The 22445-nt window shown below is 52.6% G+C and overlaps 1 protein-coding gene across 3 annotated transcripts in view; it reads left to right on the plus strand.

Moving 5' to 3' along the window:
- Positions 1–22445, plus strand: part of ARHGAP26 (Rho GTPase activating protein 26) — a 141457-nt gene that overhangs the window by 67818 nt on the left and 51194 nt on the right. For all 3 annotated transcript variants that reach the window (XM_068159030.1, XM_068159021.1, XM_068159012.1), the window contains exons 13-17: positions 840–905; positions 1140–1214; positions 9876–9963; positions 11735–11793; positions 12906–13011. In XM_068159030.1, the coding sequence (XP_068015131.1) occupies positions 840–905; positions 1140–1214; positions 9876–9963; positions 11735–11793; positions 12906–13011 (394 nt within the window). The remainder of the gene's footprint in view (positions 1–839; positions 906–1139; positions 1215–9875; positions 9964–11734; positions 11794–12905; positions 13012–22445) is intronic.

Genomic DNA, 22445 nt, shown 5'->3' on the forward strand with positions numbered 1-22445 from the left:
GGCTGAAGGGCTTCTGCCTCTCCACAACTCCCTGAAGGGATGTTGGAGCCAGGTGGGGATTGGTCTCTTCTCTCAAGGAACAAGTGATAGGACAAGAAGAAATGGCCTCAAGTTGCACCATGGGATGTTTAGGTTGGACATGAGGAACCATTTTTCCTTAAAAGGGTTCTCAAGGCCTGGCCCAGGCTGCCCAGGGCAGTGGTGGAGTCCCTGTTCCTGGAGGGGTTTCAGAACTGTCTAGATGTGGTGCTGAGGGCAGTGGTTTAGTGGTCCCCAGTGTGGCCTCAAGATGGAGGCATCTCTGCTGTTCATAGGTGGCTTGGTTAGCTGGGTGGAGAGCTGGAAGGGTTTGTAGGGGTGACCTAGGACTCATCAAGCAAGCTGCCTCCTGTGCCATCTCCAAGGTTTGTTGTGTTATCTAGGATTCACTTTTGTTCCAAGCAAACTGTTGTCAAAGTCAAAGGTCTCTTTGAGTCATCTCATTTCCTCCTCAATTAGTATTTTGACCATTGCAGAGGTAAGTGCTTGATGGAGCCTGGTGGAGCCTGATGGAGCCTAGGGCTCTGCTGCCAAGCAGGCATGGGAGGTGCTGCCTCAGAGGGATGCAGATGCTGAGATGATGGATCCACATTCTGCTCTTCTCTGGGTGCAGAATTCTGTATTGTGCCTTTCCAGCCCAAACACCTCATTGATCTCCTCTTCTTCCTCCCCTTCTGGTTTTGGCAGCAGGACACTGTAGGTGTGAGCAGCAGCAGGGATGTTGGGGTGGGCACTGTGCTGAGTGTGAAGCCATCCCTTTGGTGAAGTGTTCATGGCTTCTTTCTCTTCTTCCCTTCCAGCTGCCCAGTTGGATAATATTGGCTTCAGCATCATCAAGAGGTGCATCCATGCTGTGGAGACCAGAGGTAGTGTGCTTCACCAAATAGTCTTGGACTAGGGGGTGGGTGTGGAGCTGTTTGTAGCAGAGCAATCACTGATCTGCTCTTTTCATGAGGCCTCCCATTAACCCTGGCAGAGCCACATCAGATGAACCCTGTGATGTTCTGGGGCAGTCCCCTTTGCTGAGAAACACCTTGGGCCTGGGACCTGTTGATGTAGCTCTTGGGACATCCTCCTGATAAGCTTTTTGTTCTTCCCAGGGATCAATGAACAAGGGCTCTACCGGATCGTCGGAGTCAACTCCAGAGTTCAGAAGCTGTTGAGTGTCTTAATGGGTAAGTGTCTGGTGTTTTGGGAAAGCCAAGTAGATTGGGCTGCTTCTTGCTAGCCAAGGATGGAGGCTCTTCTTGGGCTACCTAACTGTGGTGAATGTGCTCTTAGGACCACATGCTTTTAGAGGCCAGGAGGTCCTGGAGCACCACTGGCAGGTTGCTAAGGTAGGGCTTATGTAGGACATTGCTTGAAAAGATTCTTCTGATGCAGTCACTGGTGGCCTGCTCACATATGGTATGAGTTTTGGCAGCCTTCCCAACTGCAAGCTAAACTCTTCAAAGAAAGAGCTGAAAGCTTTGGGTTTCAACTTCAGATCTGCCACCTTGTTCCTAGAGTACATCTGAATTGTCTTCTCTTGTGTGTTGCATGCTGCCTGTGGCTCTTCCTACCTTCCCTTTGGACCCTCTTGTGCCTCTTTTAACACAGGCTTGCCCAGACTTTCCAAGCATGCCCTTCCCTCATGCCTGAGGCATCAGGTCCTGTTGTTCTGGGTGCTTGGGAGGAGAGGTGGTTTCAGGTCACACCACGGCAGAGCTTGGTGTTGACGTAGTGGAGTTCCTCTGGACGCTGGCCCTAATGTGCAGCCACCCTGCATCTGCCCAGCAGCCTTCAGAAACTTCTCCCTACCTCTGAGGTTATATGATGGCAAGAGAGAGGTGATGATGTTTGCTACAACTGTCTTTGTGCTCTGAACCAGTGCTTCTGTGGGCTTCATCTCAGCTCTGAAATTGAGCAAACAGGTCTGGGACTACCACAGCCGACTTCTCCTGGAGCGATTCTGCAGTGGTGATGTTTGGTTTCTAGCACCCTGTAGCCATGCAAAGCCCTGTGTTGGGTCATGCTTGTGGGAGAACCTGACTCCCAGCCATGCTTCTGTGTCAGCTGTAACCCAGGGGATATCCTTGACCCAAAAAGAAATGTGGGCCGTTCCCCTCTTTGGTCTCTTTGCTGCCTTGACCTCTCCAGCAGGACCTCCGCTTGCTCTTGCCTGTGGTCCAGGCTGCCGCTGAGCTTGGTTCTGGCTGTGTGACCAAACCATTTCATTCCCTGAGCTAGTGGGTGGTGTTCTCCATCCCTCAGCTGCAGCCCTGAAGGAGTCCATCCAGACATGCATGATAGAGACTTTTGAAAAACCATTTGGAGTACACAGACACTTGGGTTGGAGCAGGGGCAGCTGCCCTCTGCCAGTCCCAGCTCATGCCTCTCACACTTGGCAAAACCATGGCTGAAGTAGGTGTAGGAAGGAGGAATCAAGTGCTCAAGGATCTGTTAGTGCCCTTATGGATGTGTTTGCTGCTCTTTGGGGGACATAAGTGATATTTGGGGTCTTCTTCCTCTTTCCATTCTCTTATTATCATTCCTTTGGCCATGCCTCCTCTCCTTTGCCATTTTGAGATACAACCATTCCTTTCTCTCTGTGTTCCTCCTTGCAGAAACTTCTAATTTGCTATTTCACTTTCGACATCTTTCCTTCTCCTCCTTCCAAGTCCTCCTTTTTCCTACCATGATGTTCCCTGAGCAAAGCCCATGGTGGCTGCTGGGGCTGTCCACGTTCACCTGCACAAAATGGAAGATCTGGGGCTAATTGAGCAGGCAGAAGGGTAAGGCCCTAAATCAGGGGCTGTCACAAGGGGACCTCTCTGTGCTGGTTTTGCTCTGGCATTTGGAAAGTTGGCTGCAGTCACAAGAGCTGGTGGCTGACTCTTTTATTAGTAGAAGCTTGGCTTAGGTTCTGGGCCATGTGAATATGTCCTTCTAGTCCCCCCCCACCCAAGCAGATAAGCCAGGGCTGTCTCATGGCACACACATTTGGCACTGTCCCCTTGGAGCGTTGCTGCCCACCGATAAAAATAAGTCTGGCTGTCGCAGGGTGCAGCAGGTCCCACATGCCAGGCCCTCTGCTTCTGCTTTCCATGCCGGTGCCACCGGCGCGCGGGCTGGCGGAGGCCGGATCCTGTTTCCTCTGTGTCAGCGTGGGGTCGAGGCGGCCGGGCTGTGACAGATGGCAGAACTTGCTTGGTTTCAGAGCTCTCTGGAGCTGGGAGGGATTTCACATCTTGGATGCCAGCCAACAGCCATTATCTTCTCAGCGGCTGAAGCCACTCAGCGGTCGACCTCGTGTCTCATAACGTGGTGATATATTGCGGGTGGCTTTGCTTTGTCCCAGCGCGTCGTAGAATGGCTTGGGCTCAAAGGGACCTCAAGGATCATCTGCTTCCAATCCCCCTGCCAGGGACAGGGACCCCTTCCCCTAGACCAGTGTCACAGTATCACCAAGGTTGGAAGAGACCTCGAGGATCATCGAGTCCAACCTGTCACCACAGACCTCATGACTAGACCATGGCACCAAGTGCCACGTCCAGTCCCCTCTTGAACACCTCCAGGGATGGTGACTCCACCACCTCCCTGGGCAGCACATTCCAATGACGAATGACTCTCTCTGTGGAGAACTTTCTCCTCACCTCCAGCCTAAACTTCCTCTGGCACAGCTTGAGACTGTGTCCTCTTGTTCCAGTGCTGGTTGCCTGGGAGAAGAGACCAACCCCCACCTGGCTACAACCACCTTTCAGGTAGTTGTAGAGGGCAATGAGGTCTCCCCTGAGCCTCCTCTTCTCCAGGCTAAACAATCCCAGCTCCCTCAGCCTCTCCTCATAGGGCTTGTGTTCAAGGCCTCTCCCCAGCCTTGTTGCCCTTCTCTGGACACGCTCAAGTATTTCGATGTCCTTCTTAAACTGAGGGGCCCAGAACTGGACACAGTACTCAAGGTGCGGCCTAACCAGAGCAGAGTACAGGGGCACAATGACTTCCCTGCTCCTGCTGGCTACACTATTCCTACAGGAGAGCTGGGGAAGGGCTTTTCACAAGGGCTTGTAGTGACAGGATGAGGGGCAAAGGCTTTGAGATGGAAGAGGGGAGACTAAGACTGGAGATAAGGAAGAAATTCTTCACAGTGAGGGTGGTGAGACACTGGAACAGGTTGCCCAGGGAGGTTGTGGATGCCTCCTCCCTGGAGGTGTTCAAGGCCAGGCTGGATGAGGCTTTGAACAACCTGAGCTAGTGGAAGGTGTCCCTGCCCATGGCAGGGGTTTAGAACTGGGTGATCTTTAAGGTCCCAACTCAAACCATTCTGTGATTCACATCCTAAGCAGGTTGCTCAGGGTGGCATCCCTGTCCAGAGAAGGAGGCTCCACAGTGTGTCCATTGTCAAATCCTGGGCTGTTCTCAGTTGCCCTCGAGGCTCTGGCGTCCCTATTCAGAGCCAGCCTTGGTGAAAGGGAGGAGCCAAAGTGTCCTCACAACTTGAGGTTTGCCCTATATTTAGAACTGAATGTGGGCAGACTCGGTGGTTCACATGCAGTTTAAATGGCAAAAGGCTCAGGTTTCCCTCAGCGGTGGCCCTGTGGGTGAGGTGACGCTGCTGAGAAGGCCTTTGGCATGAGGTGGCACTGCAGGAGGCTGCTGCCGTGCTTGGCCAGCCCTGGAGCAGAGTCTGCCCCTGGGCAGCAGCTGAGTCAGGGGCAGCACAGGGCTTGGGCTTGGGCAGAGCAGCTTGTCTGTGTCTGCCCTGGAGTGGGGCACAAGTGTTGGCTGTAGCAGCGTTTGGCTAGATGGCCTTTAAAGGTCCCTTCCAACCCAACCAGTCTGTGCCTCTGTGTTGGAGTGAATAAACCTTTATTAGAATAAACCAAACCAGGTTGGAAGAGACCTTCAAGATCATCGTGTCCAACCCATCAACCAATCCAACCCACCCAAACAGCTAACCCATGGCACCAAGCACCCCATCAAGTCTCCTTCTGAACACCTTCAATGACGGCGACTCCACCACCTCCCCAGGCAACCCATTCCAATGGGCAATCACTCTCTCTGTATAGAACTTCTTCCTAACATCCAACCTGAACCTCCCCTGGCACAGCCTGAGACTGTGTCCTCTCGTTCTGGTACTGGGTGCCTGGGAGAAGAGACCATCATCCGCCTGTCTACAACCTCCCTTCAGGTAGTTGTAGAGAGTGATAAGGTCACCCCTGAGTCTCCTCTTCTCCAGGCTGAGCAACCCCAGCTCCCTTAGCCTCTCCTCGTAGGGCTTGTGTTCCAAACCCCTCACCAACTTTGTTGCTCTTCTCTGGACTCGTTCCAGCAAGTCAACCTCCTTCCTAAACTGAGGGGCCCAGAACTGGACACAGTACTCGAGGTGTGGCCTAACCAGTGCAGTGTACAGGGGCAGAATGACCTCCCTGCTCCTGCTGGCCACACTGTTCTTGATGCAGGCCAGGATGCCATTGGCCCTCCTGGCTGCCTGGACACACTGCAGGCTCATGTTCAGCCTACCATCAACCAGCACCCCCAGGTCCCTCTCTGCCTGGCTGCTCTCCAGCCACTCTGACCCCAGCCTGTAGCACTGCATGGGGTTGTTGTGGCCAATGTGCAGAACCCGGCACTTGGATGTGTTAAATCTCCTGCCCTTGGCCCCTGCCCATCTGTCCAGCCTGTCGAGGTCCCTCTGCAGAGCCTCTCTACCCTCCAGCAGATCAACTCCTGCCCCCAGCTTGGTGTCATTCGCAAATTTACTGATGATGGACTCAATGCCCTCATCCAGATCATCAATAAAGATGTTAAAGAGCACAGGGCCCAGCACTGATCCTTGGGGCACACCACTAGTGCCTGGTTGCCAGCTGGATGTGACACCATTCACCACCACTCTCTGGGCTCGGCCCTCCAGCCAGTTCCTAACCCATCGCGGTGTGCTCCCGTCCAAGCCATGGGCTGACAGCTTGGCCAGCAGTTTGCTATGGGGGACAGTGGAGACAGTGGAGACAGTGGAGGCCACAGCAATGATAGGAGGGATGGAAGCCCTCTGCTGTGAGGCCAGGCTGAGAGAGTTGGGGTTGTTCAGCCTGGAGAAGGCTTCAGGGTGGCCTGTCAGTGCTTAAAAGAGCTGATCAGAAGGCTGGGGACAGACTTTTGAGCAGGGCCTGTTGTGACAAGACAAGGGGTGATGGTTTGAAACTAAAAGAGGGAGATTTGGACTAGATATGAAGAAATTTTTTCCACTGAGGGTGGTGAGAACCTGGCCCAGGTTCCCCAGCAAGGTGGGAGGTGCCCCATCTCTGGAAGCATTCCAGGTCAGGTTGTTTGGTGCTCTGAGCAACCTGCTCTAGTTGCAGCTGTCCCTGCTGACTGCAGGGGGGTTGGACTACTTTCCCACCCAAACCAGTCTATGACTCTGTGGAGTGGGTGAGAATTACTTCTGGGGGATGAGGTGAGATGCTTCCCCTTGCTGTGGAGAAATGGAGGAGGAAGTGAAGCCAAGGGTATTATGGCAACAGCCATTAGATGGAGAAGTTCCTTAGAAAGGGCTTTGGGTGCTGTCCCTGATATCATGTGCCAAGTGTCTCGCTGGGGTTCCATCACAGCTCTGGCTTTAGGGGCACTGGATCAAGCTGGGCCTCCCTCCTGCCCAGCAAGCTGCAGCCTGCCCTGTCCCATCAGCCAGGGTCTGCAGGGATGAGCACACAGAGATGAATGGGGCCAGCATCCCCTCTGCTGCTCTTTGTCTCCAGGAAGAAAATAACCCAACAAAACTCATTCTCTGGGGGGAATGGGACTGGATTTCTCCCACCCCTGCATTTCTGTGTAGATCCTGCCATAAAGAACAGAGCTGCAGCTCCCTTTTCTTTCATAGAATCACTAAGGTTGGAAAAGACCTCTAGGATTGTCAAGTCCAGCCTTCTACCCAGCACCTCCGTGGCCACTGAACCATGTCCCAGAGTGCCACATCTCCTCGTTTGCTGAGGTGTCCCTTCCAATACCACTTTGGCCCTTTCCATATCTGCCAGGAGACATCAGGTCAGGAATTTACAGCAGAAGGCAACTTCAGGGTTAATGCTGGATTTGGCCTGGAGGTGCTTTTCCAGCCCCTGTTTCACATTTACACAGGTTCCTGAGGAACTGTGACCTTGTGTGGAGGCAGAGGTCGGCCTGGTGCTGTCTGCAGCCACCTCTAGCTGGGGAGACAGCTGCTGCCTCTGTAACCCACAAAGCTGACTTTCTGCAGACTCATAAATGTGAAGGTCAAGGGGAACTGATGATCTGCTCCAAGCCTTTTCATGAGCCCCTCCATAGCATTCCTCCCTGCTGCATGAATCATGCCCATAAACTTCCAGAGGAGCTTTTGAAAAGACATCCAGGCTGGGCTTGTTTGTTCAGCTCTGGTGAAGGTCTTGCTGTTAAAAAGGGCTTTAAAGGGGGGGAGGGGGGAGTGGCATTTGTTGTTGTTTGAAAGGTTTGTAACTCTGCCAAGCTTCTCCTGAAGCTTCAGGCTGCCTCCTGATAAAGGGAGCAGTAAGGTCTTGTCCCAGTCCCAGCATGGTGGGGGTTGGAAGGGACATCTGGAGGGCATCCAGTGCAACCCTCCTGCTAAAGCAAGGGCACCCACAGCAGCTTGCCCAGCATCACAGTGTCCAGGTGGGTTTGGAATCTCTCCAGAGAAGGAGACTCCACAACCTCTCTGGGTATCCTGCTCCAGGGCTCCAGCACCCTCACAACAATGAAGTTTTTCCTCCTGTCCAGATGGAACATTTTTGATTCCAGTTTGTGCCCATTGCCCCTTGTCCTGTCATTGGGGACCACAGATAAGAGTCTGTCCCCATCCAGTTGCCTCTCACAGCCCCTTTAGCTCTTGTTAAACATTGAGCAGATCCCCTCTCAGGCTGCTCTTCTCCAGGCTCAGTAGCCTCAGGGCTCTCAGCCTTTCCCCCTCACAGAGATGCTCCAGGCTCCATCAGCATCTTTGGAGCCTCCACTGGTCTCTCTCTGGTAGTTCCCTTCCTCTCTTGAACTGGGGAGCCCAGAACTGGACCCAGTACTGCAGCTGTGGCCTCACCAGGGCAGAGCTCTCCTCACCAGGGTGAGGAGAACCTCCCTTGCCCTGCTGGCCACACTCTTCTTCATGCAATCCTTCCAAAGGCATGAAGGAGGAGGCATGGGTTCATTGTGTGATTGCTGTGAGTAGCACAGGTGATGTGTGAATATCCATCTCCTCCACTTTTATGTTTCAAGGGCTTCTCTTGATGTGTTTTTCTAATTAGAATGAAGCCTTAGCCCTGGGGAAGCCCAGCCACTGCTTTCTGCTGATTAGCTGTAAATGACACCCAGCTTTACCTGTGGCTTTAAAATGCAAAAGCACATCCTAGGTGTGGGTGAGCTGCTCCCAGGGACCAGATGGTGACAGCAGCTGCATCTGCCTTTGCCGCTGGTGGTGCCTCCCTGCGCCTGCTCCAGCTCTCCAGGGGTGTTTGGCGTGTCTGTGCCCCTGGGAAGGACCCACAGCTCTGCCTCGAGGTGCACACAGAGGTTCCCCAGGGATTTCAGTGGGAGCAGGAGCCAGGGCACAGAACAACAGAATGGCAGGGGTTGGAATGGACCTCTGAAGATCACTGAGTCCAAGCACTGCCAAGACAGGTTCACCTGGAGAATGGCACACAGGAACACGCCCAGGTGGGTTTGGAATGGCTCTAGACGTGTGGACTCCACCATTTCTCTGGGCAGCCTGCTCCAGCACTGTGCCAGTCTCAAAGGTCCTGCTCAGCCAGATCTTGGTGCAGTCACAATGGAGTTGTGAAGACACTGAGGCACTGGAGCATATCCAGAGATGGGCAATGAAGCTGGGGAAGGGTCTGGAGATGAGCAGCTGAGGGAACTGGGGGTGTTTAGTCTGGAGAAGAGGAGGCTGAGGGGAGACCTCATTGCTCTCTACAACTCCCTGAAAGAAGGTTTCAGCCAGGTTGGGCTTGGTCTCTTCTCCCAAGGAACAAGTGATAGGACAGGAGGAAATGGCCTCAAGTTGCATCAGGGGAGGTTTAGATTGGACATGAGGAGCAGGTTCTTCCCCTTTTGGGAAGAAAGGGTTATCAAGCCTGGAACAGGCTGCCCAGGGCAGTGGTGGAGTCCCCATCCCTGGAGGAGTTTTAAAGCCATGTAGATGTGCTGAGGGATATGGTTCAGTACCAGACTTTGTAGACTTATATAATGGTTGAACCTCATGATCTTAAAGCTCTTTTCCAACCAAAAGGAAGGCAAATGCAGCTGCAGGTCTGCCTGCCCACATCTCCATAGTGAGTCAGGCCAGCTGCAGGAACTCTTCCCTGCCTTGAGCAGGGGAAAAATCCACCTCCTGTCCCCCTGCACACCCAGACTGTGTTCCTGTCTCTGCCACTCCATCTGTCCTGCCTGCCCACCCCCCACCATGGAGGCTGTGCCACTATCACTGCTGTTGCTCATGTTCCTGAGGGCTGTGGCCCACATGGGGCTGGGCTTTTCTGCTGTCTGGGGGGGGTCTCTGTCTGGATCCATCTCATATTTGTGCCCTGCTCTGTCACCTCTGTGGCTGATCCCCATGGTCCCCTGCAGGTCTGTAATGTCATGTTTGGAGTCCAAGTGTTGGTCTCATTGCTTTTGATGGATGTTTTTCTTCTCTTTTTCTCATGCCATGCAGGCAGGAGCGGGCTGTTGTCAACTCTGCTTCCTTCTTGGTGACTGGCTTCTGGTCACCAAGCTGGGGAAAGGCAAATAAAGTGGCCCATGGTGGTCTTCTCACACCAGTGAGCTGGTATGAGCTGGTCTTATCTTCACCCTGGCTCACTTCTGTCTTTGGTTTCTTTCTTTAGATCCCAAAGCAGCTACAGAAACAGAAACAGAGATCTGTGCAGAGTGGGAGATAAAGACCATCACCAGTGCACTGAAAACCTACCTGAGGTAAGGCAGGAAGGTCTCATCTGTTTTGGGGCTGCAGGGTGGATTTGGGTTGGTCTGGGGTGTTACTGCAGGTCCTACCAATAGCACTTGCATAGAAACAGAGAGGAAATTGCTTTTCAAGAATTTATCATGGCCCCTCTGACTGAGGCCAGGCTCTCCTCAGTGGTGCCCAGGGAAGGACAAGGAGCAACAGGCACAAACTGGAACCCAGGAGGTTCTGTCTGAACAGGAGAGTGTGAGAGTGCTGGAGCCTTGGAGCAGGCTGCCCAGAGAGGTTGTGGAATCTCCTCTTGTGAGATTCCTGGCAAGCTGCTGTGGGTGCCCCTGCCTGAGCAGGGGAGTTGGGCTGGATGATCTCCAGAGGTCCCTTCCAACTCCATCATTCCAGGGCTCTGGGATTTTTCCCTTGATGCTCCAGCATGCCCAAGAAGGACCTGGAGAGCACCGTCAGCTCTCTGACAAATGCATGTGTCATACAAACATGATTCAGAAGCTCATCCTTATGTCTCCTGCTTTGATTTAAGCTTTATATGATGGGCTTCCAGCTGATGAGCGTGGGGCAGGAGGGAGCACAGTGCTCCTCAGAGGGCTGTGGCTGCAGTGCTGGTTCAGAAGCAGGTGCTGGGCTTGACTGCAGCAGTGATTTCTGCAAGGGAGTCGATGCTGTTCTCCTGGGGGGTTGTATCCCCAAGGGGTTGGTTTGCTGGCAGCAGACAACAGCTCATTACCCACAGCAAGCTTCAACCTGTTGCAACTGCAGCTCCTTGCTTGCTGCTGCTGTGTTGGGCTTTATGTGAGAGAGAGAGAGCAAGAGACAGAGGCTAAGTCTGATTAGGGTGAGGAGTGTAATTAACTCAGTGGATCTCAGCTTAGACAATCACAGAACACAACAGAATTTTGCATGAAAAGACAGTTTTGCAGGAGAGACAGTGAGGGGCTGGAATACATCCAGAGAAGGGCAATGAAGCAGGTGAAGGGTCTGGAGAACAGGTCTGGTGAGGAGCAGCTGGGGGAACTGGGGTTGTTCAGTCTCAAGAGGAGGCTGAGGGGAGACCTCGTTGCTCTCTGCAACTCCCTGAAAGGAGGTTGCAGTGAGGTGGGGGTGCTTCCTAGTATGAGGTGATAGAAAGAGAGGAAATGGCCTGAAATTGTGCCAGGGGAGGTTTCGGTTGGAGATTAGGAGCAATTTCTTTGCTGCAGGAGTGGTCAGGCATTCAAACAGGCTGCCCAGGGAGGTGGTGGAGTCCCCATCCCTGCAGGTGTTCAAGAAACCTGTGGCCATGGCACTTGGGGACATGGTTTAGTGTCCATGGTGGTGTTGTGTTGATGGGCTGGTCTTTTCCAGCCCAAACAAGACTCTGATTCTATGACTGGCAGCATTTGCCCCACAGTTTGCAGAGCAATGAATGTCAGCAGCACCAAGATGCCCCACGGAAGGGATGTGGAAGTGGGAAGAGGAATGGGGAATTTAATGAGGATGGTGGTGGTGAAAGTTTTATGATGGGGCTTGTTCCATGGGCTTGGGAATGTTCTGGAAGTGTCTTACCAAGGGGATGCTAAAATTAACAGTGTGTTTAGTGTGATGCAGAGAAGGAAGGAAGAACAAATCAAAGCACCTCAATAGATCCTCCTTCTGCTGGGAGGAATTAATTAGGGCTGCTGTTGCTTAATTCTGCACTGCTAAAAATGAAGCTGAATTTATGGCCAGGCCAACACTTTCTTGCTGTGGATTGTGTTCCTCAGGCCTGCTTTGGGCTTTTTTATCTTCCAGGATGCTCCCAGGGCCGCTCATGATGTACCAGTTTCAAAGGAGCTTCATCAAAGCAGCCAGTGAGTTTGGTGGTGGTGGCGGCACCGGTCTGAAGGAGGAAGTGACTTGAGCACTACACCTGCCCTGCTGCTTCTCCTGGGAGACCAGGGGCATAGTGTTGTTTGGAAAGGAAGCTCAGGTGGCTGTGGAGCCTCTTCTCTGGAGAGATTCCAAACCCAGCTTGCTTTTGTGATCCTGGGCAAGGTGCTGTGGGTGACCCTGCTTGATCAGGGAGGTTGGACAGGATGCTCTCCAGAGGTCCCTTCCACCCCCACCATGCTGGGATTCTGGGCTTCTGTATGGTACAGGAGGAGTAAGACACGGTCTGGTAACAGGAGCTGCTGCAGTAGCTCTGTCTGGTTTTGACCATCACCTGCCAAAACAAAGGAGAAGGTTGCTCAAACTCCTGAGGAGCTTTGATGGGATCAGTAATGGTTCAGATGTCTGTGCCTGGGGGAAGGTGCTTTGCATGAGAGCAGGTAACTCTCTGTGGGCAGCCTGTGTGCACATGGTGGCCACATCAGTGATGACCCACTTGGATAAGTCCCACTTAGGCTGTCAGGACACATATGTGGACCCCACCAGCCTGGTGAGCTACAATGTCACCAAGCACTGAGCACGTCCTGATGGTGCTGGGGACACCTTGAACAGGAGCATGCTGATGTTCCTGTGTGACAGCCCTGATCACAAGTGGCTTTTCACAGGGCTAGAATCTGCCCACACCAAGCTGTGTCAGTCCAGTAGTTTCTTCCTTTTGAAAACAACTGGTTGCAGTTGGTAGAAAGGGGAAGTGTTGGAGAGTATCCACAGTGTGCCAGGGTGTGGGATGGAGTAGGGAGCAGGAACATTGGGTTCCTGTGATGTCTGTTGGTGTTGGTAACCCCCCTGGGGTGTCTGTTGGTGTTGGTAACCCCCCTGGGATGTCTGTTGGTGTTGGTAACCCCCCTGGGATCTCTGCTGGTGTTAGTAACCCCCCTGGGATGTCTGCTGGTGTTAGTAACCCCCCTGGGATGTCTGCTGGTGTTAGTAACCCCCCTGGGATGTCTGCTGGTGTTAGTAACCTCCCTGGGATCTCTGCTGGTGTTGGTAACCCCCTGATGCAGAGCTAAATCATCTTCTGTTCCCCCCCCAGAGCTGGAGAACCAGGAGTCGCGGGTCTCGGAGATCCACAGCCTCGTCCATCGGCTCCCAGAGAAAAACAGACAGATGCTGCACTTGCTCATGAACCACTTGGCAAAGTATGTTTGTGACTGGTTTGTTATTCTCACCAATTTTCCACTTCCTCTGAAAGTTCACAGTGGTAGAACAGTTTCCTTCTGTGTGTAGCGGGGGTGTTGAGTCACATCTGGCCAGTGAGGAACGGGGATGCCACACGTGAGGGCTGATGGGGTGGAGGAGAGATAAAGGGAGGGGTGAAGGGACAGGGGGATGGAAGGATGGAGGGAATGGGACTTTCTTACTGACCCCACATCCTGGCCATCCACTGCCTGTGCCACCAGGCTCCACCTCCATGATGGCGAGGCTCCACAACCCCCTGAAAGGAGAATGGAGTAAGTGGTTGGTCTCTTCTCTCTGAACTTGTGCCAGGGGAGGTTCAGGTTGGGCATGAGGAATAATTTCTTTCCTGGACATTGGAACAAGCTGCTGAGGGAGGTGGTGGAGTCCCCATCCCTGGAGGTGTTCAGGAATCCTGTGGACATGGCACTTGAGGACATGGTTTAATGGCCATGGTTGTGCTGGGTTGATGGTTGCACTGGATGATCTTAGAAGTCTCTCCCAACTGAAACAATTCTCTGATTCCATGATGGCAGGAGAAATCCATATGCCACTGGCAGACCTAGAAGGGACCTTCAAGATGACCATAGCATTGCTTTTAATGGTGGCAATGGGATTTGGCTCTCCAGCAGGCAGAGCGGAGGTTCAGCTCCTCACTGGCTTTCAGATCAGGCCTTAAAAGGTCCAAAAGGACTTTAAAGGACTAAAATCTGTCTCTTCAGCACAGCAGATGACTACTCCAGGGTGTATTTTCTGCCTTCATGCAGCCTGATGAATCAACACCTCTAGGTCACCTTGAAACTCTTGGAGGGCAAAGGAATTGGAGGGGTTTTTTTGCTTTCAGTGATAGAGCTGACCTGTAATTTCCCATCTCCTTCCTGCTCCTGCTGGTTACCATGGAGACCTTTGATTAGTGCTTGAAAAGGGAAAGCATCGTCAGGTGCTTGCGCCAGCTCCAGGCTGCGGGGTCGTTCCTGCCCTCGCTGGGGGGGAGCAGGAGGGGTCAGGCAGGACTTGGAAGCCTGGGGAGTGAGTTAATCAGCTGGACTGTTTAGAAGAAGGTCTGGGAGAGCATAGACACACCTGTTTGAGAGGGAAAAAAGCCAAACTAGTGATACTTGGAATGGCTTAAGCATGGTCCAGATGCTTTCTTATGACACAGGTTTGTGTCTGTTCCACGGACTCCTCAGCAAGGCTGTTCAAAGCCAAAGAGCTGGGTTAGGTCCTTGTTTCCAAGCCTCCTCCAGAGTCCAGGGAGTTACAGGTGATCCCCACAGCCAAATATGTGTGAGGAACCTCAGGACCATTTCAGTGCTTCTCATTTCAAGGCAAACCTGGTAGTGTTGAGGAGAGACTTGGAGAGGGGAGGCAGGTGGTACCATGGGGTTTGTGTTGCTTTGGTGGAGAAGGAACTAAACCAGAAGACAGACAAACAGTGAGCATAGTGGTGCTGGGTCAGGAAGAGCAGCAGCTCATTGTGTTTGTTTAATGGTGAAAAAATGATCTGAGAGAAAGGCAGGAAGCAGAGGAGGGAGAGCCTGCCCTGCTGAGCTCACTACCCTGCAGAAGCTCTCTTGGTCCTGCAGTAGTTCTTGGGAGGAATCCTGGGTTTTGGGGGCAGAGGAGCAGGGCCACAGGCTCTGGGCCACTTCTGCAGCCCCTGCACGGCAGCTGGCCTGCTGATGATCCCTCTGGGAGCAGCACTTTGCTCCAGGAGCACCACGGGGGCAGCCTGGTCTGGGATGCCTTGCTGGGATTCTTCTATATGAAGTGATACACTAAAGCTGAGTTAAAGATGTGGTAAAGAGAGAGCCAGCAGGTCGAGGGAGGCTCTCCTCCCACTCTACTCTGCCCCAGTGAGGCCACAGCTGCAGTATTTGGTCTAGTTCTGTGCTCCCCGGTTCAAGAGACAGGGAATTACTGGAGAGAGTCCAGTGGAGGTTCCAGGCTGAGGGGCCTGGAGCATCTCTGTGAGGAGGAAAGGCTGAGGAAACCTGGGGCTGTTGAGCCTGGAGAGGAGCAGCCTGAGATGGGATCTGCTTAATGCTCAGCATGAGCCAAAGGACCTGTGTGGGGCAAGAAGCTGGGGCCAGACTCTTGTCAGTGGTACCCAGGGACAGGACAAGGGGCAGCCTGGTCTAGTGGAAGGTGTCTCTGCCCATGGCAGGACTGTTGGAACTGGATGGTCTTTAAGGTCCCAAACCATGCTATAATGTTGTCAGCATTTCTGATGTTTCTCGCACTGCTACTGTGGGGACCTCTTCCCTTAAAAGCAAAACTCAATCTGTGTCAGTCAAAAAGAGGCAGAGACACTGTCTATGGCAGGGTTCCTTCTCACACCATCCTCAGGGTTTTCTTTCCTTATACTGGGAATTTTTCCCCCCACTGTTTCTAGCTGGGAAAGGAGGAAAACCATTTCTGCAGAGATCTCTGGGCTGTCCCACAGCACATCACCTAGCAACACGCTGCTGCTGCTGCTGCTTGCAGGCTTCCCAGCTGTTTTGCTGCAGAGATCTCCTTTTGGCCCAGCACCTATCTCCAGGAATGGCTGCACTCTGCTTCCAAATCCTCTCTTATCAACACAGTGTGCCAAGCACTGATTAAACCCAGTAATTATTTTCTGCCAAATAAGTTAAAGCAGTTCAAATCCGAGGGGAGATGTGTGGTGCTGCTGAGCCTGTGGTTGCTGCACTGATGGCGCTGCCAAGAGCAGGGCTGGTGGCTGGAAATAGCCATTTTTGTCAGCAGAGCTGGGCTGTCAGCTCTCTTTTTCTTCTATTTTTAATGTACTTGTTCAGTAAGGAGCTTTGGAGGTGCAGGAGGATTGGCAGCTGGACTTGATGATCCTAAAATGATTCTGAGATTTCTGAGGGTCCTGTGGCTTTGCTCTGATTCTGTTTCAAACAGGAAGGAGGAAACAGAAAATGGAGCACAAAAGGAGGAAACAGAAAGGAGCACATCCCCTATGGGCACAGGCTGAGAGAGTTGGGATTCAGCCTGGAGAAGAGAAGGCTCTAGGAAGACCTTCTGGTTGCCTTTGAGTGCTTAAAGGGACCTACAAGAAATCTGGGGAGGGACTTTTTATGAAGGCTTGTAGTGCTAGGATGAGGGCCAATGGCTTTCAGTTGGAAGAGGGGAGATTGAAACTGGAGATTAGGAAGAAATTCTTTCCAGTGAGGGTGTTGAGACACTGGAACAGGTTGCCCAGGGAGGTTGTGGATGCCCCCTCCCTGGAGGTGTTCAAGGCCAGGTTGGATGAGGACTTCAAAAACCTGATGTAGTGGAAGGTGTCCCTGCCCGTGGCAGCAGGGCTGGAATTGGATGATCTTTAAGGTCCTTTCCAACCCAAACCATTCCATGATTATATGAAACACTCAGGAATTATTTTTCCTGCATGGCCATGGTTGGACATTTGAGCCTTACTTTGCTCTTGTGGGGCAGGGCCTTGAGGTCCAAGTTCTCCATCCCTGATGGTGCCATGCTCGTGCACCTTCCTGAGTCCCTTCTGCAGCTCAGCATCAATCTGTGCCTCCCTGCTGCTGCTCCCTGCCCCTGCATGTCCCCTGTTCTCGTGGCAGGAGCTCAGAGCCACCAAGGAGGCTGCAGCAGGAAGGTGTGGATGGGTATTTAGCAGAGTTAATTCTCCTTAATCGCTGGCCAGCAGCAGCTTGCTGCCTTTGGTTTTGCTGGAGTGTTCTTTTCTAGTTTCCATGGCTTACCCAAGGTGACAGTGGCTGCTGTCTCCAGCACAAACTGTTTTGCACTGATCACTGTGGATGGGCTCCATGGGCCCTGCAGGGTGGCTGCTGTGGTGCCACAGCCCCAGCAAAACCCACTCTCCCTCCCAGCCCCTTGATGGGATGGGACGGGACGGGATGGGACAGGGGCTGGACACAGAGCAGAGCCTGGTTTTGGAGGGCTGTCTGCTGAACAAAGGCTTGTTGGGAGAGGAGGAGAAGAAGAAAAAAATCCTCCATGTCTTCTGCCTAAAAATACAACCTGGAGCTTGTTTTCCTTCCCATGGAGCAGCCCTGTCTTTTGGCAGCCCCACTCCGAGCTCCCCAGGCTCTGCTGCCCACAGCAGCCGGGGGCCTGGCGGCAGCATGGCGCTCGTTGTGACGTTCCCCATGCCTGGTGGCTTGAGGAGGCCCAGTGAGGCACCTGAGCTGGCCCAGGGGCAGCTGCTTCCCTGGAAATGTGCTCTTCCTGGGGTTGTTTTCCCTGCTTCCCCCGAAGGTGCAGGCGGCAGGGAGGCTGCGGCAGCTCTTGGCACAGCAGGTCTGATTTCATCCCCGTGGCAGCTGTTTCTGCTGCTGTCTGCTAACTATTCATTGGCTTGATTTATGGATGGCTTCCAGTAAGTCATTCTTGTCCAGGACCTTCTGGAAATTTCCACTAGCCTCTGAGGCCTCTGAAGATGCACTTCACTCATCTGCTCCTCACCTGATCTGGCTGCCAAAAGAGAGTAGTGAGTGAGCTCCCCGACCTTGTGTGGCCAGGCTGGGCACCCATCCTGCCCTCCCTGCAAATTCCAGAGGTGTGTGGTTTTACCCAGTGCCTGTTTCTTATGCCTTTGGATCAGAACTGCTGGATCCTTGGTGAAGCCCAGGAGTTTGAGTGACCCACAGTGTGGGTAGCAAAAGGAACACCACAGAAGAAGTGAAACCCCACAGGCATGCTCTCTTGTGCAGGAGCTAGGGGAATCCTGCCTGGAGCTGCAAGAATCCTGCCTGGAGGTGGGAGAATCCTGCAGGGAGCTCATCTGTCCCAGCTCTGGCTCTTGCTGTGCCTTTCCCCCCTATTTTTTGGTTTAAAAAAATTTTTCTTTCCTTTTTCTCCTCCTCTTTTGTTTCTCTGCTTTGTGTCTTGCTTTAGAGCATCGTGCCCTGGTACCTGGGGAGGTGGCATTGGTGCTGCCAGGGCTGTAGCCTGGTGAGTCCCATGCTGGTGCCGGTCCTGTGCTGGAGCTGGTGCCACTGAGCATCCCTAGAACCATGCTGTTAAGGCATCCTCAGCCCCATCCAACCCAGTCCACCATCTTGTGAGCATCCAGTTTGGATGGTTTAAGAGAGAGGCAGAGAGGGGATGTCCTGCCCAGGTGCAGCTCCCTAGAGCTTCATCCCCACAGTGACCAGTGAGCACCAGGTGGTGTCTGTGGAGGTGTAAATCCATGTTGAACCTGTTGTATATGTGTTCTTTGGGCAGGGCAGAAGGTGTGAGCTAACTTAGGGAGTAAGGAGGAGTAAGAAGGGAAGTTTGGGCTGATCATAATGAGGAAGGAAAGTCTGGGATGACAGTGGAAATTTTGGGCTGATCATGGGAATTTTGGGCTTATGATGGAAACTTTGGGCTGATCAGATTAAGGAAGGAAAGTTTGGGCTGGTGATGGAAAGTTTGGGCTGATGGTGGAAAGTTGAAGGAAGGTAAAGTGAAAGGAAAGTTTAAAGCAATCAGAATAAGGAAGAAGGAAAGTTTAGGCTGCTTCTGCTAATCCAAAGCAAAACAAGAACATCCTTAGTTTGGAAAATACAGTTTAAGCACCTATTTTAAACCCTCTCCCCAGTTGGAGCCAAGCCCTCTTGGATCAATTGAAAACCCTTTTGTTTGATGCCTTTGACACCACGAGCAGGTGCAGCCCCTTGTTCTGTGTGGGAAAAGGTGTGGAACGCTGTAGCCAGCTCCTGCCCAGGGGGATTTGGAAGGAGCAGCCTGGGAGGGTGGGTGGAGGGGAAGGTGATACTTTGGCAGCATGCCATGGACCCATCCTCATTCCTGGCTCCAGGAACGGCAGCCTCCACATCTCCTTCCTTGACAGACTTGGGCTGAGTGCAGACTTTGGGGTATTTGTAACGCTGCAGAGAGGTGGTAGATGAGATTGCTCTGCAGATGGCTTTGAAACCTCAGCACCACCCATCTCACCTGCCTGATTTAATTCCAGAGTTTAGCTGGAACCACCTGTAGCTCTGTGGAAAGGCAAAGGCTGTGGAGGTACCCAGGCCACAGTAGGGCTCTTCTTGGGCTCCCCTACCCCCTCAAAAGCTTTCCCAGCGCTGCTGAGCTCTGCATGGCTTTGCCATCATGTCTCCCTTGTTTTCTTAGTATTTCCATTTTCTTCTACTGCCAGAAAATAATCCACAGGGTTATTGATAATGCACCAGTAGATCAGCTCCTTCCTCCTGCTTGAGGCTGGAGCATGTTGGCCAGACAGAATCCTGGAATGGTTTGGGTTGGAAGGGCCCTTAAAGATCATCCAGTTCCAACCCTCTGTCATTGGTAGGGACACCTCCCACTAGACCAGGGTGCTCAGTGAGGTAGAGTGCTTCTGAGCTGTTCACAATTAGCAGCTGGTATAGTGATGGTGCTGTGAATGCATCCCCTTCTTTTCCTGGTGATCCTGTGGTCAGCAGGATCTTCCCCACTGCTAAAGCCCTTCTGCAGGAAGCAGCTCAAGAGGCAGCTCTGGTGTAGTAGAGTGAGTCCTTGTGAACCATTCATGCTTTGGACTTGGAGGTGCCAAAGCCTCGTGGGGCAGGAGCAAAACCTTCAGTGTTCCGGAATAATTAAGAAGGGGGTTTGGGTTCTTGTTTGAAGAGCTTTTAGCAATGCTAAGTTTATCCTGAATCTCTTAAAACTGCCTCCTTATGAAGGTCTTATCCCAGACTCCCAGCATGGTGAGGAAGGGACCTCTGGGGATCATCCAGTCCAACCACACTGCTAAGGCAGGGGTACCCACAGCAGCTTGCCCAGGAACACAATGGCCAGGTGGGGATGGAATCTCCCCAGAGGAGACTCCACAACCTCCCTGGCAGCCTGCTGCAGGGCCCCACACCCTCACACCAAAGAAGTTTCTCTTCTTCTTCAGATGAAACCTTGTGGGTTCCAGTTTGTGCCCATTGCCCCTTGTCCTGTCCCTGGGCACCACTGACAAGAGTCTGGCCCTATCCTCTTTGCCCCCACCGGTCCTTTATCTCTTGCTGAGCATTGAGCAGATCCCCTCTGGGGTTTCCGTTCTCCAGGCTCAACAGCCCCAGGGCTCTCAGCCTTCCCTCCTCACAGAGCTGCTGCAGGCCCCTCAGCATCTCTGTACCCCTCATGTCCTTCTGCCCTTCCCTTCTGTGCTTTGATGAGGAGCTGGTGATGCTCTGCAGAGTGGGGACAGCTGGGAATGAAGGTGCCGGTGGGTGTGCAGCTCCCTGGGGACACAGCCCTGGGGCCATGGCATGCAGCCCGCACACTGTGTGCGCCCTCCCCCTCACCAGCCCTGGCTCCCTCTCACTTTTCTGGTTTTGTTTTTAAGACAAAATTCTGCAGAATGTAAGAAGCAAACCACAAAAAAAGCCTGTAGGTGCTTGCTCTGGTTTTTGGGCTTGGCTTCCTGTCGTGTGTAAGTGAGCAAAAGGTTTGGTTCTGCTACTGCAAATGAACTTTTCACCTCCTGGATTGTCAGCAGCTTGCCTCTTTGCATGCTGTGGTAGCTTTTCCTTCCATCCCTCTCCACAATGTCCTCAGTTTTCAGCTGGAGAGGAAGGCACTTGAGAGACTGCAGCAGATCTCTTCTCAGCTTCTTCACAGCTCTGGTCTCATCATCACACACAAGAGTGCTCTCCCTAGATACAGTGATGGGTGTCTGAAATAAGGCTGAAGCTTATCTCACCAGCACTGGTGACCAGTCATTTGGGAACCTCTGACGAGGCATGTGTTGGGTTTGCTGTGGAGTTTCTGTGGTTGAACATCTCTGCTGGCTTCCCACCACTTATCCAACAGCTCACTGATTCTATGAATCTATGAACTATCTGAGGGATGGGAGGCTGTGAAAGGACATGGGGCAATGCATACAAACAGGAACACAGGAAGTTCCACCTCAACATGAGGAGAAACTTCTTTGCTCTGAAGGTGATGGAGCCCTGGAGAGCTCCCAGAGAGGCTGTGCATTCTCCTTCTCTGGAGATTTTCAAGACCCATCTGGATGTGTTCCTGTGTGACCTATTTTAGGTGATCTTGCTTTGACACAGGGGATGGTCTGGATGATCTCCAGAGGCCCCTTCCAACCCCTACCACTCTGTGATTCTGTGAATCACCAGGAGAAGCACCAGTTCTTCATCATCACCTGAGCATGAGCTGTTGTGAGTTTGTGTTTGAACTTTGTGTTGTTGGGTAGAGGTTGCTGATAGCACTTAGTTATCTGGCTTCTTTTTAACTGTTTCTCACAGTGAAACTGAAGCTGTTTGCAGCAACAGATTGTATCTAGAGTGAGCAAAAGATTTCCAATAAATAGCTGGTGTCTGTCCCAGGTGGTATCTCCTCCATCCCCACAGAGTGAGACTGAGATCTCTTAAAGAGAGAGCTTCTCTAGGTTGTTCTGTGTGCTCAACCAGAGTCACCATCCCTGGAGGTGTTCAGGAAATGTGTGAGCATGGCACTTGGGGATATGATTTAATGGTGGTGTTGGGTTGATGGCTGGTCTGGATGATAAAAAAGGGCTTTTCCAACCCAAACAACTCTTTGATTCTATGACTCTGTGACCTGGCTGCTGGCTGTGAGTCCTTTCCCAGGGAGAGCACTGGGAGCTGCTCCAGTGCAGGTTCTTGCTGGGAGCTTTCCAGGGGCCTCTTTGCTTTGGCATTTTGCCACCTGTCAGGTAGGCTTTGGCACCGTGCTTTCCATCATGGCAGATCTTTCAAAGCCTTCCTTGTTGACATATTCTTGCTCCTTCAGGTTCTTGCTGCCCCACTGGCTCTGTGGGTTTTCTTGTTGCAGGGTGAAGGCATCAGGGATTGGTGTTTTCAGAGGAGAAATGCAAAGTGGGAGCTTTGCTGGGGACACTGGGGCCGGTGGTGCTCGTGCATGGGACAGCTGGAGGCACAGCCTGGAGCTGGCCACAGCCCTGTTGCTGCACAAGCCGCCACCATCACTAATGGGTTAGAAAATGATGAATATCATGAAGAGGGAAGATGGGCTTGTGTGTGGCAGCTTGAAGTTGTGACAATGCTGTGCCTGCACAACCATGGCCAAGATGGAGGGCAGAAGCTCAACGCTGAGGTGTGGGGATGGGGTTTGACCTGTGGGGTTTGTTGGTGCTGGGGTTTGACCTGTAGAGAGAAGGGTGGCAGATCAAGAGAGGTTCTCTTCCCTGACTATTCTTCCCTACTGAGGCCACAGCTGGAGTATTGTGTCCAGTTCTGGGCGCAGAGAGGTGGGAGATGCTCCATCCCTGGAACCACTCCAGGTCAGGTTGTTTGGTGCTCTGAGCAACCTGCTCTAGTTGCAGCTGTCCCTGCTGACTGCAGGGGTTTGGACTGGATAATCAGGGACAAGAAAGGGGCAAGAGGCACAAACAGGGACTTAGGAGGTTCCATCTGAGGAGGAGAAGAAACTTGTTTGGTGTGAAGGTGCTGGA

This window comes from Melanerpes formicivorus, unplaced genomic scaffold (genome assembly GCF_026170545.1).
Source record: "Melanerpes formicivorus ecotype bairdi unplaced genomic scaffold, bMelFor1.0.p_v2 SCAF_2, whole genome shotgun sequence".
Taxonomy (NCBI): Eukaryota; Metazoa; Chordata; class Aves; order Piciformes; family Picidae; genus Melanerpes; species Melanerpes formicivorus.